General features: G+C 39.6%; 1 protein-coding gene across 6 annotated transcripts in view; it reads right to left on the minus strand.

Moving 5' to 3' along the window:
• Positions 1 to 16,266, minus strand: part of unm_sa1614 (un-named sa1614) — a 39,730-nt gene that overhangs the window by 20,575 nt on the left and 2,889 nt on the right. For 5 of the 6 annotated variants that reach the window (XM_079396069.1, XM_079396068.1, XM_079396071.1 and 2 more), the window contains exons 2-7: positions 6,296 to 6,368; positions 5,728 to 5,873; positions 5,369 to 5,443; positions 4,646 to 4,695; positions 3,716 to 3,845; positions 255 to 340 (exon numbers count right to left, since the gene is read on the minus strand). In XM_079396069.1, the coding sequence (XP_079252195.1) occupies positions 255 to 340; positions 3,716 to 3,845; positions 4,646 to 4,695; positions 5,369 to 5,443; positions 5,728 to 5,873; positions 6,296 to 6,368 (560 nt within the window). Of the gene's footprint in view, positions 1 to 254; positions 341 to 3,715; positions 3,846 to 4,645; positions 4,696 to 5,368; positions 5,444 to 5,727; positions 5,923 to 6,295; positions 6,369 to 16,266 lie in introns of those variants that run through there. The other variant, XM_079396070.1, reaches the window with a different exon arrangement.

Consider the following 16,266-nt stretch of genomic DNA (forward strand, 5'->3'; position numbering starts at 1 on the left):
ATCAGTCACACCACACTCACATTTAACACTGATGGTGATGGTGCCAAGCCGGCACAGGTGTGCTGCCCATCCCACAGATTTCTCTTCACACGGATGACTTTATTCATTTTGCTATGGTATGGTTCATGTCATTGGTTCACCAATCTAATGTTGGGGACTGAATATCTTACTTTACAGGGACTTTTTGTCTGAAGGATTGCTATAAGTCCATAGAAATACATGATTATTCCAAAACCTTTTTTTTACAGACTTACTTGCATTGAGAGTGGTAGTGTTTGATGAGGTTCTGAAGCAGGTCTACTCCTTTCTTGGTTTTAATTTCATTTACTTTGATGAGGTACTGTTTATGAGGAAAACAACAAATGAGATTTAAAGAAATGTTCACTTCTATTCAGCAAGGACGTATTAACTTGATAAAGGCTTTTTACATTTTTATAAAAAATTCTGTTTCAAATAAATCCTTTTTAACTTTCGATTTATCAAATAATCCTGAAAAACAGCATCATGGTTTCCACAAAAATTGCAGGACAACTTTTATCAGTATTGATAATGATAAGACATGTTTCTTGAGCACCAAATCAGCATTTTAGAATGATGGATGAATGAATGCTGGAGTAATGATGCTGAAAATTCAGCTTTGCCATCACAGGAATACATTTAAAAAAAATATTAAAATAGAAAACACTTATTTTAAATTGTAATAATATTTGACAGTTTTACTGATCTTAGTGTATTTTTGATCAAATAAATGCATATATATATATATATATTAGGGCCGGGACTCGATTAAAAAAATTAATCTAATTAATTAGAGGCTTTGTAATTAATTAATCGAAATTAATCGCATTTTAATCGCATATAAATATTTGACCTGAGAACAGTGAGAAGTAAGTTTTTTTATATGGATTTTTAAATTTCCCATCCACAGGGCCAACCAAAGCGGTCTCATCAGCTTCTTTGTCCATGTTCACTGTGGTTTGTTTTTGTCTGTTTCTCAATATGCGTTCTTCAGCGATCTTGCGTCCTTGTGTTCTCGTTCTACGTCATCATTAACCGCCGAAGTTCAGTTCCAATTCTCAAGAACGCAAGTACAGAGGATGCATGAAAGTGCCCGGATATGTTCTTGAAACTGAGGATGCATCGAGTGTAGACTTGAGAGAATCGAGCCGTTAGAAATCCCAGAAAACGCTGTGGGTGGTCGGTGTACGGAAGCCTGTAAGCTTTAAAGTCGCTCTCACAAATACTTAACGGCTCTTCAAGTTGAAAGTAAACATTTATCGTTTTGTTTTGGTTAATTTTAATAAAGTTATAAGACCCGGAGAAAGTCTGCATTTTTATTGGCATATTAAAATGAATCTTAACAGTAAAACATATAACGCTGTAAAATAAAACAATACAATTATATGAAAGTAATATCTATAATAGTATGAAATGTTTTAATAAGTTATGATATGACATTTTGTAATATTTATTGTTCATTGGCCATTTCTTATGCTGAGACTATGCGGTCAGTTACATCTCAATTCTCATAAGTGTGCGTTCTGTGTTCTCGCGTCCTTCCGAGTTCGTTCTTCCAAGGAAGCTTGCCAAGACTAGGGCTGGGTATCGTTCAAAAAATTTCGATATCGATACCGATACCTTGAGTTCGATACCGGTTCCTGAACGATACTTTTTTCGATACCAGTTTTATAAAATCAGTTTTAATAAGATTACATTATCTGAAAAAACTATTTTTTTTAGCTTGTTGATATTTATACAGACTCAAAGCCTCATCTCCTGAGCCACTGCACAAAGGAACAAAATATATACAACACAATAAATAAATAATTTTAATAAAGTTCAAATAGTTTTCAGTTTACACATCTGTTAGGCTACGTTTACATTAGTGCGTGTTCATTTTAAAACACAAAGCTCAGACAGAATCATCATTTCTAGGTTGTTAAAGACTTCAAGAAATGTAAAACCTTCATCCACTTTCATAAGTGGGTGTTTTATTTTCTTTCACCATATGTTTTATTGTTATTAAATTCTGGTGTAGTATGTCTAATTATTTGAATGCATAAAAACAACTTAGTTTATTTAAATTTATTCTTAAAATAGCCTAATGAAATGTTTTATTTTTCCTCAGAAATTCTGTGTTCTGTATCTGGTTTTCAAATGAAGACATAAAACATTCATTTAATTTATCTTTAAATTATTGAAAATCAAAGTTTATTTATTTTGGCAAACAAAGGGAGGTTACTATTAAAATTAAAACAAGGAATAACTGTTGTGTGATCATTACTAAAAAAAAAAAAAGTTTTAATTTTAATAGTAGCCTATAGCAGTATGTACTGTCTGCTGAACAATATTAATACCGTTAATATTAAAACCGAACTTTTATTTTGACGGGTTGCCTGGAATACCTTTACAGTTCTGTGTGTATATGAGATGAGTTAGTTTTACTCGAATCAAACGGTAAAATGCTCATGAAGTGACTTTCAGAGCAGGTCTGGAGATGTTGTTCATGTCCTCATTTAGTGAGGCGGCAGACGCTGAAATGACCGCGAGCGTCACGCACGCTTCAGTCTGTGTATAATAAACAAACCGCGCGATTTAAAGAGCTGACTGCTCCGTGCGCTTTCGAAACGCTCTCGCGGAGGTCAAACACTGATCAATCTGCACGTCACCGTTTCTAGTCAAACACAGCTAGTGATGCAGGCTTATTGGCTCACTGATGTGATGAGATTAACCCCTTAGGTATCGAAATTTGGTACCGAACGACAAGACGTTTTTCGATACTCGGTGGTATCGAGGCAATTCGGTCGGTGCCTAAAAAGTATCGAACTCGATACCCAGCCCTAGCCAAGACCGGTCTCCACGAACGCAAGTCTGTTCTGACGCTAGTTGGTGCTCCAGTATAATCGGTCCGTCGAAACTCATCCAGTGAGAAACGTTCCGCGGTGCAAAAATAAGTGCGATTAAAATGCGTTAAAAAAAAATTAACGCGTTATTTTTGTGTAATTAATTAATCTAAATTAACGCGTTAAAGTCCCGGCCCTAATATATATATATATATATATATATATATATATATATATATATATATATATATATATATATATATATATATATATATATATATATATATAGTCTCTATGGTCAGAAGGAGGGACTTTGTACAAAACAAAGCATTTGAGAGAGGCGGGGCATAGAGGACCTACACTAATCTACATAATCTACAGTATTTGAGAAATAATGTGTTTTTTGAACAATAAAACATGTCAACATATTCTGTTTTTATTTTGTGTATCAGAAATGTTTTGGCGCTTAGAGGCGGCGCAACTGTAAGGACACGTGAATAATCCAAAATCTCTACCGGTTAATTGTGTCTACCAGTATATCTCCCAGCTCTAGTTTAGTCTCTTATATTCAAACTTGGTAACTCAAAAATGTTTATTTATAATGTAGCATTTAGTGTTTATTGTTGTTTAATTTTGAAAGCAACAATGTCTTTATAATATCACAATGTCTTTACAAAATATTTTTTACACACTATAAATGGGATCATCATATCATCATGCTAGGCATCAAAAAGATAAAAAAAAAACCTGGTTTATAGAAAATGTTTACGCCATACATATATTTCTATACAGATGAGCTGATCACACCATTAATCTAACAACATCTGTCATGTTCCTCTATAGCATCTTACACAAACATGAGCGGATCTTACTTCACACATCTGTAGCTGGAACATCCTGCGCTCTTTCTCCATCTCTTCTGCAATCTCTCCTCCGCTCACCTCTGTACGCACCATACCGTACTGCTTCGCCAGTTCCCTCTTCTCTTTCTCGATTTTAGTGCTGAAGGGGACAAAATCATATGACAGTGTGGTCAGTTCTACTGTATAGTGTTCTACAAAAGTATTGTTAGAGAAGTGAAGCAAGACACTTACGAGAATTACAATTAAATGAAGAACAGAGATTAAAAGGAGCAAAATAACGATACGGGAAGTGCTAAAAGGATTTCTGGTAACAATTAAAGATTAGTAAATTAGAAGATCATGGACTTTCAATTTTTTGCTGTTAAATATATAGACCTATTTGTGTGGATGAAAAACACATGAGAATGTATGTGCTACTTTTGAGTTTTCACCTACAGTTTTTGTTAAAAAAAAAGTTTCATAATATCAATTATATTTTTGCATGATATCCATTTTAATATATGCCAAAAGGACACATTTCTGGTTTGGAAGGAGCACTTGAGTCCTACTGACATGTACATAAGGCTAAAACTAGACTAAACAACCCAAAAACCATGACTTACAAAAATAATGTGTGAATAAATATGAGAAAGAGAACAAGTGAAGACCGATGCTACAGAGAATATGTAACATATGAGGCACAAAGAATATAAATCCTACACAGTTTCTAAAATTGGTTGTTGTTTGACACACACACACACACACACAAACACACACACACAGACAAACACAGACTGTCATGGTAGAGACCAGTGATTAAATGTTTTCTTGTTCTCGTGCTTATTTCAAAGTTTTTGCAATATCTCTTGTCTAATGAATCAAAATAAACCACTGCTGGAACATTGGAACAAATGACTGGAATAAGCCTAGTTTAAAAACAGTGTTATAAAAAGCACTCACAATTTATTCTCATAATCTCTCCACGCCTTGTCAAAAGGCTTTTTCAGGTCCTGACAAGATGAAAACAAGGAGTTAGAAAAAGAGTCAGTCTTACATAATCTTACAGTAAAAGACAAGAGCATCAAGACAGACAGAGAAGAATTAAGAGAAGTCTGTCTTATCATCTGTCTCATTACCATCTGCTCACATTAAACACTGTGCTTATGGTAATGATCTATGTAATAGATTTTTACTAGAACACATATGCCTTGTTGCCTTCTGGGAAAATATCCTGCACACTTCATCTGTATTTGCATCATGTATACTAGGAACACTAACAAGGCAACATAAGTATGAGAAAGTTGGTATAACCATTGTCATTTCATTTTTTGGTACCTTAGAGTGCTGTATGAATGCCATGGTACAAGATGGTAATTATTTGCTATAATGGTATACAGTGGGGTAATATCAAAAATGTCTTGCAAATATAATATAGATTTTTGATTTCATTATGCTGAACTTAAAAAATTAGCAAATACCAAATTTGAATTTTTAGAACCTATGAATTTCGTCAATTTTTTTGAAGTTCATGCTTTGAGCATATTTTACGTTTTTGACGCATCATATTTTATTAAATGTATATAGATTGATTCATTTGGATTTATGTGATGGTAACATTTACAAAGCAAGCACAAGAAAAATCTCACTTCAAGTGGATCGCGTGTATTGTAGATTTCAACTTACACCTTTGACCTCTTTCAGATCCCCTTTTACCAGCGAGTCCAGGAAGAAGTTGATGTTGTGCAACATGCTCTTCAACTGATAAAAAAATAAATATTAAAATGGAAAGTTTGAGCTGGCAAAACCCATTTAGACCCAATTTATGTCATATATTTGCAAACAAGTACATTAAACATATTTTCACTTTAAAAATCTATTTAACATGAATACGCCTGGAAGGGATAAGGAGCTGAGACAACCTTTGGCGAGGAAGCTGAGTTGTTTGCAGATAAGGCCTATCTTGTAAGTCCAAACCGTGACTAATACTAAAAACACTCTATGGGATTATGCAGAAGCCCTTCCCGGAGCTCCATGTGTCTCACCAAGTTCTTCATTGGCGTCAGCAGTTCTTTGGAGAATTCTGCAAACTTATTAAACGCAGAGGCCACTTCCTGTTCTCCATTGTTGCGGAAATTCACAGCCAATTTCTCCATGGAATTGATGTATGACTCCAAATGTGATACGTGGTCTGGAAGAAGATCAGCAGCAGAAATTCGGCACAAACCGTGAAGATATAACTGAGAAAACATGGGGATTTGGCTAAAAGTACATGATACTAAAAAAACAGATAGAGATGTTGACGTGATTGGGTCTCATATGGGGCATCTGCCTTCTACTTCATTCATATTCATAGATAGCTGAGTTGGAGGAAATGTTTTGCATACGCTGTCAATCTCTCTAATGAATTAATAAAGATTCAAAGACTAAATGAATGCTGCTTTCAGTCTAATGTGCATGAAATTCAAAAAACAACTACGCCATAGTAAAGACATTTGTGACAAAATGTTGCTAGCACCAGAATAACTGAGAAATGATGCCTTTTCAGGTACTTTCTCACATATGTAAACACAAATACTTTCAATGTAATGATTCAATGTAATTTCATGTTACCTTGGCCAGAGATGTGATTTGCTTTGGCTGCTTTCTTCATTTTCTGCAAGATTGTGCGGTCAGAATCCAAGGCCTGTTAAAGGAAAGAAAAAATATTCATGATGAATTCATTTATGTATTTGATAAACACCAGCACAGTTTTTAAACATGATTAGTGAATATGTAATATTTAACAATAAAATATCACAAGGTTTTCCCTTTAGCTCATAAAGTAGAGCATGGCACTAGCACTGGTGAGGTCATGGGTTCGATTCCCTGGGAATATATATACACTACTATTCAACAGTCTGGGGTCAGTAAGTTTTCTTCTTTTTTTTGGAAAGAAATTAATACTTTTATTTAGTAAAAACACATTGTATTGATCAAAAGTGACTTAAAATGGTACAAAAATGTATATTTCAACTTAAATGTTGTACTTTTGAACCTTTCTCTTAATCAAAGAATCCCCCAAAAATGTAACACGATTTTTATTTTATTATTTTATTACATTTTTATTAAGAAGAAATGTTTCTGAAGAGCAAATCATATAGAATGATTTCTGAGGGATCATGTGACAATGAAGACTGGAGTAATTTATGCAAAAAAATTAAGCTTTGCCATGACAGGAATTAATTACATTTTAAAATATATTACAATAGAAAACAGTTATTTTACATTTTAAGAATATTTCACAATATTACTGTTTTTGTGATAAATTAAATTTCTTCTTTCAAAAGCATTAAAAGATCTTACCAACCCCAAACTTTGAAACAGTACAAGTTAAAAATTTAATTCAGTGTAAGTCAATTTGCATAAACGCTTCTGCCAAATGCATAAATGTAAAATGTATTTTCATTCCAGACCACTTCAGTTTGTTTAAACCGTGTTGAAATACACACAAACACAAGGAAACACATATACAGGGACACAAACAGAACTTGAAACGGCTCTTAACAGAAACACATTTCCTGTTTCAAAAACAGCAATTACATGCAATCGTGAAATGATTATGAAATAATGAAAGACCCAGAGAGCTTGCCCTCTGAAACTGGACTGCTGAAATTACACCTGCTACATTTTCTATACTAAAATCTAATCTAGCTACATGAATTATGCAACAATCGAGTTACTATATGGCAGCAACTAGAGCATGAAGTCTGATTGTTGTGTCACTAAATAAGCAAGAGCAAACAAGGAAAAATTAATTAACAGCTTCAAAGTTGCTTGTTTACAATGCCATCTAAGAGCATGATACATTGCTGCGTGTGGTTCTAAATAGTGAAAAGCAGTGAAGTCTTCAACAGTTTGGCTCATTTAAGCTATTTCCAACCACCATATGAGGCTCTACAAACAAGATTCCAGACTTTATTTCATAGTGCCGCAACACGCCTGAATTTGGCCGTCTAGTTTCTTCATATCTGTAATGGGAAACAGTATTTCCTGTGGATGTCTGTCCCAATTATCCCTCCCTTCATTCAGGATAAACAGTTTGTTCCTTAGGGTGGAGAATGAAACCCTGCAGAATTGTAACACTTCCCTATAGCTCATATCCCATCAGCATTGCCTTAAACAGTGCCCATCTTTTTAACCACAGGTGATTTAATCACATTTTTACAAAGAGCCACTTATTAGCCACAAAAGAAAGGTTTGGGTTTATGACTTGAGGGAGTCCCCAGAATGCCTTTGGCAAAGACATTTGTTTGCTCCAGTTAAGAACAAAAGAGAGAGCAGCTGCCATGTTTTTTTTTACCACTGAGCCACTGAGGATCAAACTGAAAAGTCAGTCATCTACAACAGCACATTTAATAGACAGTGTAATGCAGCACTTGTTCCAGGTCAAACAGCTCTGCAAAATGTAAATCAACTCATACCAGTGCTATCACACCCATATGATATACCCATAAATCAATGCAAGGAAGCAAAGCATTGCACATGAGCTCAATGACAACAGACATTAAAGGCTGGACTACACTTTGACAGGTTCTAAAGTCATAGCTATATGGTCACTTATCTGTTGTGAGTGTTAACACGCTGCTATGTGGTTGCTAGTGTGTCCTAGGTGGTTGTTAGATGGCCACATTCACACAGCAGATGAATATGTCCTGTGTTTTTCAAGTGAAACAGAAGTTGTGATCTTTTCATATTGTGACGTACACCTGAGTGTAATGGATATTCAGTCTATTCAACAGTTGTTGTTTGGATTTTGAGATGTTGGTTGCACTCAAAAGCAAGTACTGCTCATTGTGGAACATTTTTGTGCTAATATTTTTAGAACAACGGAGTGAACAGGACAGTAAATATGGGTGTCAATCCTAAACACTGACTGCTTTCACAACATGTCCATAACACTGTTTATTGGTGCTGTGTGTTAAGTGCACGAGAGCATTTTCAAAAACTCTACAAAATAACTATGCAGAATTCTGAGATTAACTAGATTCTTTGTTCTCCTTAGCCTTGAAATCAACTTCCTTTTAAAAAAATATCTCAGTTTCTATGGAGACTTCTTCCTGTTTCAAAGCCGAGGACCTCTGTCTCTGACACTCATGTCTTATCTTGCTGTTTTTATTCTCTAAGGAAACAGGCTTGTCAAATGGCAGCATAAAAGGATTATAAGCAATTAATATTCATTGGTGTCACACATGATAGTGTGAAGCGGAAAATATAATTCACTGTTATTAGTAAAGAGAGCCTGTAATGAACTCCTCAAACAGCACGATTGAGAAACACTGAGTGTGATCTCAAATTATCTGACTTTCTTAACCAACACTTTAAAGGGATCCCAAAATAAAAATGCTGGCATTATTTACTCACCCTCAAACTTAAATGATTTCTTATTTTCTGTGGAAAACAAAACGAGAAACTTATTGGAGAAGCTTCTATGCTGACAGAATTTTTATCTGAAATTTGGACTGTTCCTCACACAAAACTATCATATAGCTTCAGGAGACAGAATATAAGGTGAATGGACTAGATTTATATGCTTTATGTTGTGCTTGTGTTCTTTTTGTAGCTTTTTATTTTTTCACTAACACTTCCTTTAAAGGGGTCATCGGATGCGATATGCACTTTTACAAGTAGTTTGAACTGAAATGTGTGTTGGCAGTGTGTATACGCAACCACCCTATAGTGAAAAAGATCCACCCAGTGTTTTTTTTTTAAAGTCATTAAATAGGCTAATTTCCCCTTTCTCATATCAAGCTATTCTCAGATGCCTGTCTGTGTGACGTCACACCGACCCAGACCCTCCCACGGTTGTTGATTGACACAAGCATTTTACCTTAGACCCGCCCTGAGTGAGCTGTCAACAGTCTGCCATTGTTTTGACGCTGGAACTAAGCTATTGAGGTGTTTGTTGTTGGATGTAATAATGAACGCAGCAGTCGTAATTTACTCCCGGCATCTGAGCCGCTTTGTTTTTGAAGGGAATGCTTACTCCGATCTGCCTAAATTTGCGCAAATCATTTGTGATCCAGCCTCACCTACAGAAGAAGTGAGTATAAGGTTCTTTTATGAATCTTTGAAAGTCGCCTTTCCCAATAACGTGTTAGTTAGCAAGTTCCGCGCTAAAGTAAACAGTATCATGAGAACGGCTCGTCACCCCACAGAAGAGTGTGCAGAGCTCATTAGCATTTAAAGGAACATGGACTAGAATGGCTTGCTGAAAACAGAGCTGATTTTGACATGGTAAAAGGTGTTGTTTTACATTACCATTGAGAAATTTTAACTAAAGTATGTTATAGACTTTTCATTAAGATCCTCAAGAATCATATCAATTTGTGGAAAATGGGCTTCCGATGACCCTTAAGTTAAGCAAACAGGAAATCATCACATTAAGAACAGCTTGTTTTACATCAAGGATGTTTGACTTTCTTAACTTCAGCCCTTCCAGTCAGCTCTGTTATGTGTACACTGGGCCAATAACAATTCAACCGTGCGGTGGTTCACCTGGAACAGCATTCCATGCTTAAATTCACATTCCCCTGACTAGGCAAAGTGAGAATTCTGTACTCAGCATGGCTAACCTCACTGCTCTTTTGTTCTTTATGGCAGCAATGGTGCCTGGCCTTTTGGATTGGCTTTTGTGTGCGTTTAGTGCTATTACATGAAAATGGTTGTGAAATTCCCTATAGCACACACAGCACAGAACAAAACAAGACCAGCCATAAATACTCAGGGTAAACAGACACAGTGATGTTGATTAAGTTACACTACCAAAAGAAATGCCATCCTTCTCTTTCTACCATATGCCTGGGAGAGAAGCAGTAGGCGTACATATTTATGGACACCATGGCATGCTGGAAAACTCTGTTTAAACTATTTGCTGTGAATGTTTATCACACCAATATGAATAATATGTTAATATGGGATACTATATTATAACATGAAATATAAAATTTAGTCTACAGAAGACCATACAGAACAAAAGCAGTTTAAAGAATGGATGGATGGATCTCAAATTTAGAGTTAAAGGAATAGTCTACCAGAAAATGTAAAGTTAAATGTAAATGTAAAATGCATACTTATATAAAATAATGTCCCAAAATGGGATATGATATTATGTGTGATATAAAACATCTTTTTTTTTGTACAGGCCATATAAACTGGCATATAACATTTAGAATTATGAGGATGTTGTGAAAAAATATATATACATATATATATATACTGAAACGTCGTTAATAAATGTTTTGATACCTTTTGCATAGATAGTGTGCGGGATTTGTTTTTTATATTAGTAAAAGTGAAAATATTCACATGTTATATTTTTCTCACATCTTAATATAGGATAATATGTAATATTGTAATATAATATAGGAAATTAAAAGGGACATCGGTTGCCCATTTTCCACAAGTAGGTATGATTCTTTAGGGTCTTTATGAAATGTCTGCAATATACTTTGGTTAAAATTCCTCAATGGTCGTGTAAAAAAAACACCCTTTTTACCTTGTCAATAACAGCTCTGTTGACAGCAACTGGTTTCGGTGCATGGCTCTTTAAATGAGACACCCCACCCCTCTCTTCTGTGTTAATTGCTGCCTTGGACTCTGTATATGGCTAGGACGTGGTCTTATTCAAATAATAATAATAATAATAATTAGAATTTGTTACATTTATATAGCGCTTTTCTGGGTTTACATAGAAGAGGATAATCTCCTCAACCCACCACCTATGTACAACATCCACCTGGATGATGCGACGGCAGCCATATTGCGCCAGAACACACACCACACACCTGCTTATTGGTGGAGAGGAGACAGAGTGATGAAGCCAGTCAGTATAGCCAGCTATCTCCGTAGAAACTGGCTGTAAATTGAAACCTAGATCTCACTAGATGACACAGTTTCAGGCTCAGACAGCCCGTAACAAGCTGGCTGCGTGTTTTCTTTTCAGCTTTTCTGAGCTGGCAGACACGCCAGAACCTAACTAAATGCAAAAAAAAAAAAAGCTAAAAAAGATACAATTTCATCCGATGTCCCTTTTAAATTTAGAAATAAATGACTAGCTGAACCAAAATTGATTAGGTTTTCTAACATGAAATAATACCTTAATATGTGAAAATATTATAATATAATATGGCATTTAAAATGTTTAATTATATAGTTCACCAAAAAAAAAAAAATTCCCAGTCATTGTACAAAGCACCAGTGAAGACGTAACTCACATTTTTACATTTTAATTAAAATGTTATTATCATTATTTCTTTCAGGTCCTTTTCTAAAGTTTATTTCTTTTCCTTGGGAGAAAAGTGTGTTTAAATTTATTGAAAAATTTTAATTATTCACCACAACAGAACAGCTTCTGTACTAAAACATAAAAGCCCCAATGCTTCAAGTCACAAATCCACCATGAGACATGCAGTAATAATGTTTTGAGCTCTGAGGCATTTTATAATTAAGGAGCACAACCATATGTTTATCTCCCTCTTTTGTGCTTAATGAAGCAAAGCCCACACAATTCACTCTCTTCACCACTGCTGGTTTTCAGCTACGTAACCAAGAAGGCCAGAAGTGAAACTCATAACACCACGAGTTTACGTTCTCAGTTATTAACTGTCGACTGCAAAAGGTAAAAGGTGACAGGTCATTTTCCCACTGGTATCTGGGATAGCCCATAAAAATGCAGCCCAGAAGTGCTATTCATTTAGACCAGTGGGTCTCATATAAAGTGGTAAGGCATGCTATTTATTTTGTGTCCATAGTGCTCTAAAGACAGAGAGTGGTCTGAGACAGACAGACAAACACACGCACACACACTTGTTTAGAAATAGCATAAAACCCACTCAGATGAAGCTCAGCAGCATGAAGAATGCCGAGCAGGTTTATCATGAAGTCAGCAGATGTTTTATGGTGTAAAATAACATGCTGATGCCACTTCCTTTGAAAAGGTGTGACCACAACGGGGCTTTATGACATACTAAAATAAACCAAGTGATAGTTTACCCAAAAACTAACTTTTCTATCATCATTAACTCATGTCATCCCAAACTTGTATGAACTTCTTCTAAGAAAATATTGATAATCAAATAGTTTTGGTTACCATTGACTTCCACTGTAAGTGAGACACACTGAGACACTTAAAATATACTATTTTATGTTCCACAGAGGAAAAAAATCATACAGGTTTTAATGACATGGGAGTGAGTAAACAATGACAGTGTTTTCATTGAACTGTCCCATCAAGTCCATAAGAAAATTGGATCGGTGATTGTGAAATCACTAGTAAATGCATCAAACTGGCTTTCATAGCATTAAGCACTGCAGTAATTGACAGTAATGCTTTTAACTGGGTCCCTGGGGAAACAATGCTACAGGGCTAAGTCAAATGGGTTATCAATGACTTTTTCCTATTGAATTAATTTAATTCAATTTTATTTTAATGATGCACCTTCAAGATTCAAGATTCAAGAGTTTTATTTGTCACATACACAATTATACAGAGTATAACCAGCAGTGAAATGTAGGTCAGGTCCGCTCCAAGGACAGTGCAATTATAAAGTATACAAATATTAAGAGAAGAAAAGTAGAAAAAAAAAATAAAAAAAAATAAAATAAAATAAAAGAATAAAATAAAAAGATAGATAAAAAATATAAATATAAATGTGCAGGTCAGTATTGTCACGTTCCCTCTCGGGAGACAAGGAGCGAGGAGACGTAGGAGTACCAAAAATCCTTTTATTTGGTGAGACGCACACAAAGAGACGAGGAGCTTGGGGAGAGACGAACATCAATGACGATTAAGACCGGACACAGGGGCTAGGAAACACAGGGATTATAAACACAGGGAAATACGGAACAGGTGTGGACTAATCAAAACACAGGGCTAGGGACTAATTAAACTAATGGAGACAAACGAGGACAGGAACAGGAAGGCCAAATATGGGCACAGGAGGAGGGGAAACACAAGACAAGGACTGACATTACGCCCCCCTCCGGAAGGCGTGTCCTCACGCCTAACACCATCCAATGGGGAGGGGGGGTGGGCGCTCTGGAGGCCTCCAGGGCGGTGCCCGTTCCAGGGGCCATGGCGGGTCAGGGGACTCGGGAGGCCATGGCGGGTCAGGGGACTCGGGAGGCCATGGCGGGTCAGGGGACTCGGGAGGCCAGGGCGGGTCAGGGGACTCGGGAGGCCAGGGCGGGTCAGGGGACTCGGGAGGCCAGGGCGGGTCAGGGGACTCGGGAAGCCACGGCCTATTTTTTTCGGGTCGTGTGGCCTTGGCCCTTGGCCCGGCCACACAGGCTGTGACCCTCTTACCCCCCCCCAAAATTTTCTTGGGGAAGCTCCCCCCTGGGAGCCACAGAGGAGCGGACTCTGTCGGGCGCTCTTGCAGCGCGGACTCTGTCGGGCGCTCTTGCAGCGCGGACTCTGTCGGGCGCTCTTGCAGCGCGGACTCTGTCGGGCGCTCTTGCAGCGCGGACTCTGTCGGGCGCTCTTGCAGCGCGGACTCTGTCGGGCGCTCTTGCAGCGCGGACTCTGTCGGGCGCTCTTGCAGCGCGGACTCTGTCGGGCGCTCTTGCAGCGCGGACTCTGTCGGGCGCTCTTGCAGCGCGGACTCTGTCGGGCGCTCTTGCAGCGCGGACTCTGTCGGGCGCTCTTGCAGCGCGGACTCTGTCGGGCGCTCTTGCAGCGCGGGGCTGGACAGAACCCGCGGGAACGTGCGTGGAGCCGGCACGGGAGGGCACGTGCGTGGAGCCGGCACGGGAGGGCACGTGCGTGGAGCCGGCACGGGAGGGCACGTGCGTGGAGCCGGCACGGGAGGGCACGTGCGTGGAGCCGGCACGGGAGGGCACGTGCGTGGAGCCGGCACTGGGGGGCGCTCGGGAAGCGCGGACACTTGGGGGCGCTCTGGAAGCGCGGACACTTGGGGGCGCTCTGGAAGCGCGGACACTTGGGGGCGCTCTGGAAGCGCGGACACTTGGGGGCGCTCTGGAAGCGCGGACACTTGGGGGCGCTCTGGAAGCGCGGACACTTGGGGGCGCTCTGGAAGCGCGGACACTTGGGGGCGCTCTGGAAGCGCGGACACTTGGGGGCGCTCTGGAAGCGCGGACACTTGGGGGCGCTCTGGAAGCGCGGACACTTGGGGGCGCTCTGGAAGCGCGGGGCTGGACGGAACCAGCGGGAACTCAGGAGGGCTGGACGGAACCAGCGGGAACTCAGGAGGACTGGACGGAACCAGCGGGAACTCAGGAGGGCTGGACGGAACCAGCGGGAACTCAGGAGGGCTGGACGGAACCAGCGGGAACTCAGGAGGGCTGGACAGAACCAGCGGGAACTCAGGAGGGCTGGACGGAACCAGCGGGAACTCAGGAGGGCTGGACGGAACCAGCGGGAACTCAGGAGGGCTGGACGGCACCAGCGGGAACTCAGGAGGGCTGGACGGCACCAGCGGGAACTCAGGAGGGCTGGACGGCACCAGCGGGAACTCAGGAGGGCTGGACGGCACCAGCGGAAACTCAGGAGGGCTGGACGGCACCAGCGGGAACTCAGGAGGGCTGGACGGCACCAGCGGGAACTCAGGAGGGCTGGACGGCACCAGCGGGAACTCAGGAGGGCTGGACGGCACCAGCGGGAACTCAGGAGGGCGCTCTTGAAGCGCGGGGTTGCGCGGGTGCTCTGGGCTGAGGACAGCAGCAGTGCTGGGAAGAGTGGGGTGGCCGGAACATTTGGCAGGGCATGTGGAGGGTCCTGGCGAGCGGTGAGCTGGTGAGGCCGGGTTGTTCTCGGGTTGGGTTGGACGAAGATCGGTTTGACATTCTTCGACTTCGAAATCAATGCCATGTACATTGAGGACATAATTTATCAGCCCGATAAGGGAAAAACTGGACGTGGGGATATCGCAGCTGATGACATCTTTGTCCAACCCAAACCGAAAACACACACCGAGCGAGGCGTCAATCCAGCTCACCTCGTTGGAAACCTCAAGAAACTCCTCTACATACTCTACCAACTCCCGACCATCCTGCCGCAGACACCAAAGCCTGTCTTCAGCCATAGTGTTGTTGTAGGTCCGGTCTTCTGTCACGTTCCCTCTCGGGAGACAAGGAGCGAGGAGACGTAGGAGTACCAAAAATCCTTTTATTTGGTGAGACGCACACAAAGAGACGAGGAGCTTGGGGAGAGACGAACATCAATGACGATTAAGACCGGACACAGGGGCTAGGAAACACAGGGATTATAAACACAGGGAAATACGGAACAGGTGTGGACTAATCAAAACACAGGGCTAGGGACTAATTAAACTAATGGAGACAAACGAGGACAGGAACAGGAAGGCCAAATATGGGCACAGGAGGAGGGGAAACACAAGACAAGGACTGACAAGTATGTTGTTGACTTAAATAGTAATATAAGAGGAATGTGCAAAATAATGTGCAAAAACGTTGTACAGGGTATATAATAGCAGCAATATGAGGTAGAGAAAAAAAAAAACCTGGTAGTATTGTTTTAAAAAACACTATGTTTAAAACTTTTTAACCGAAAACAAAAATACTGA

Source organism: Barbus barbus (genome assembly GCF_936440315.1).
Source record: "Barbus barbus genome assembly, chromosome: 37".
NCBI lineage: Eukaryota > Metazoa > Chordata > Actinopteri > Cypriniformes > Cyprinidae > Barbus > Barbus barbus.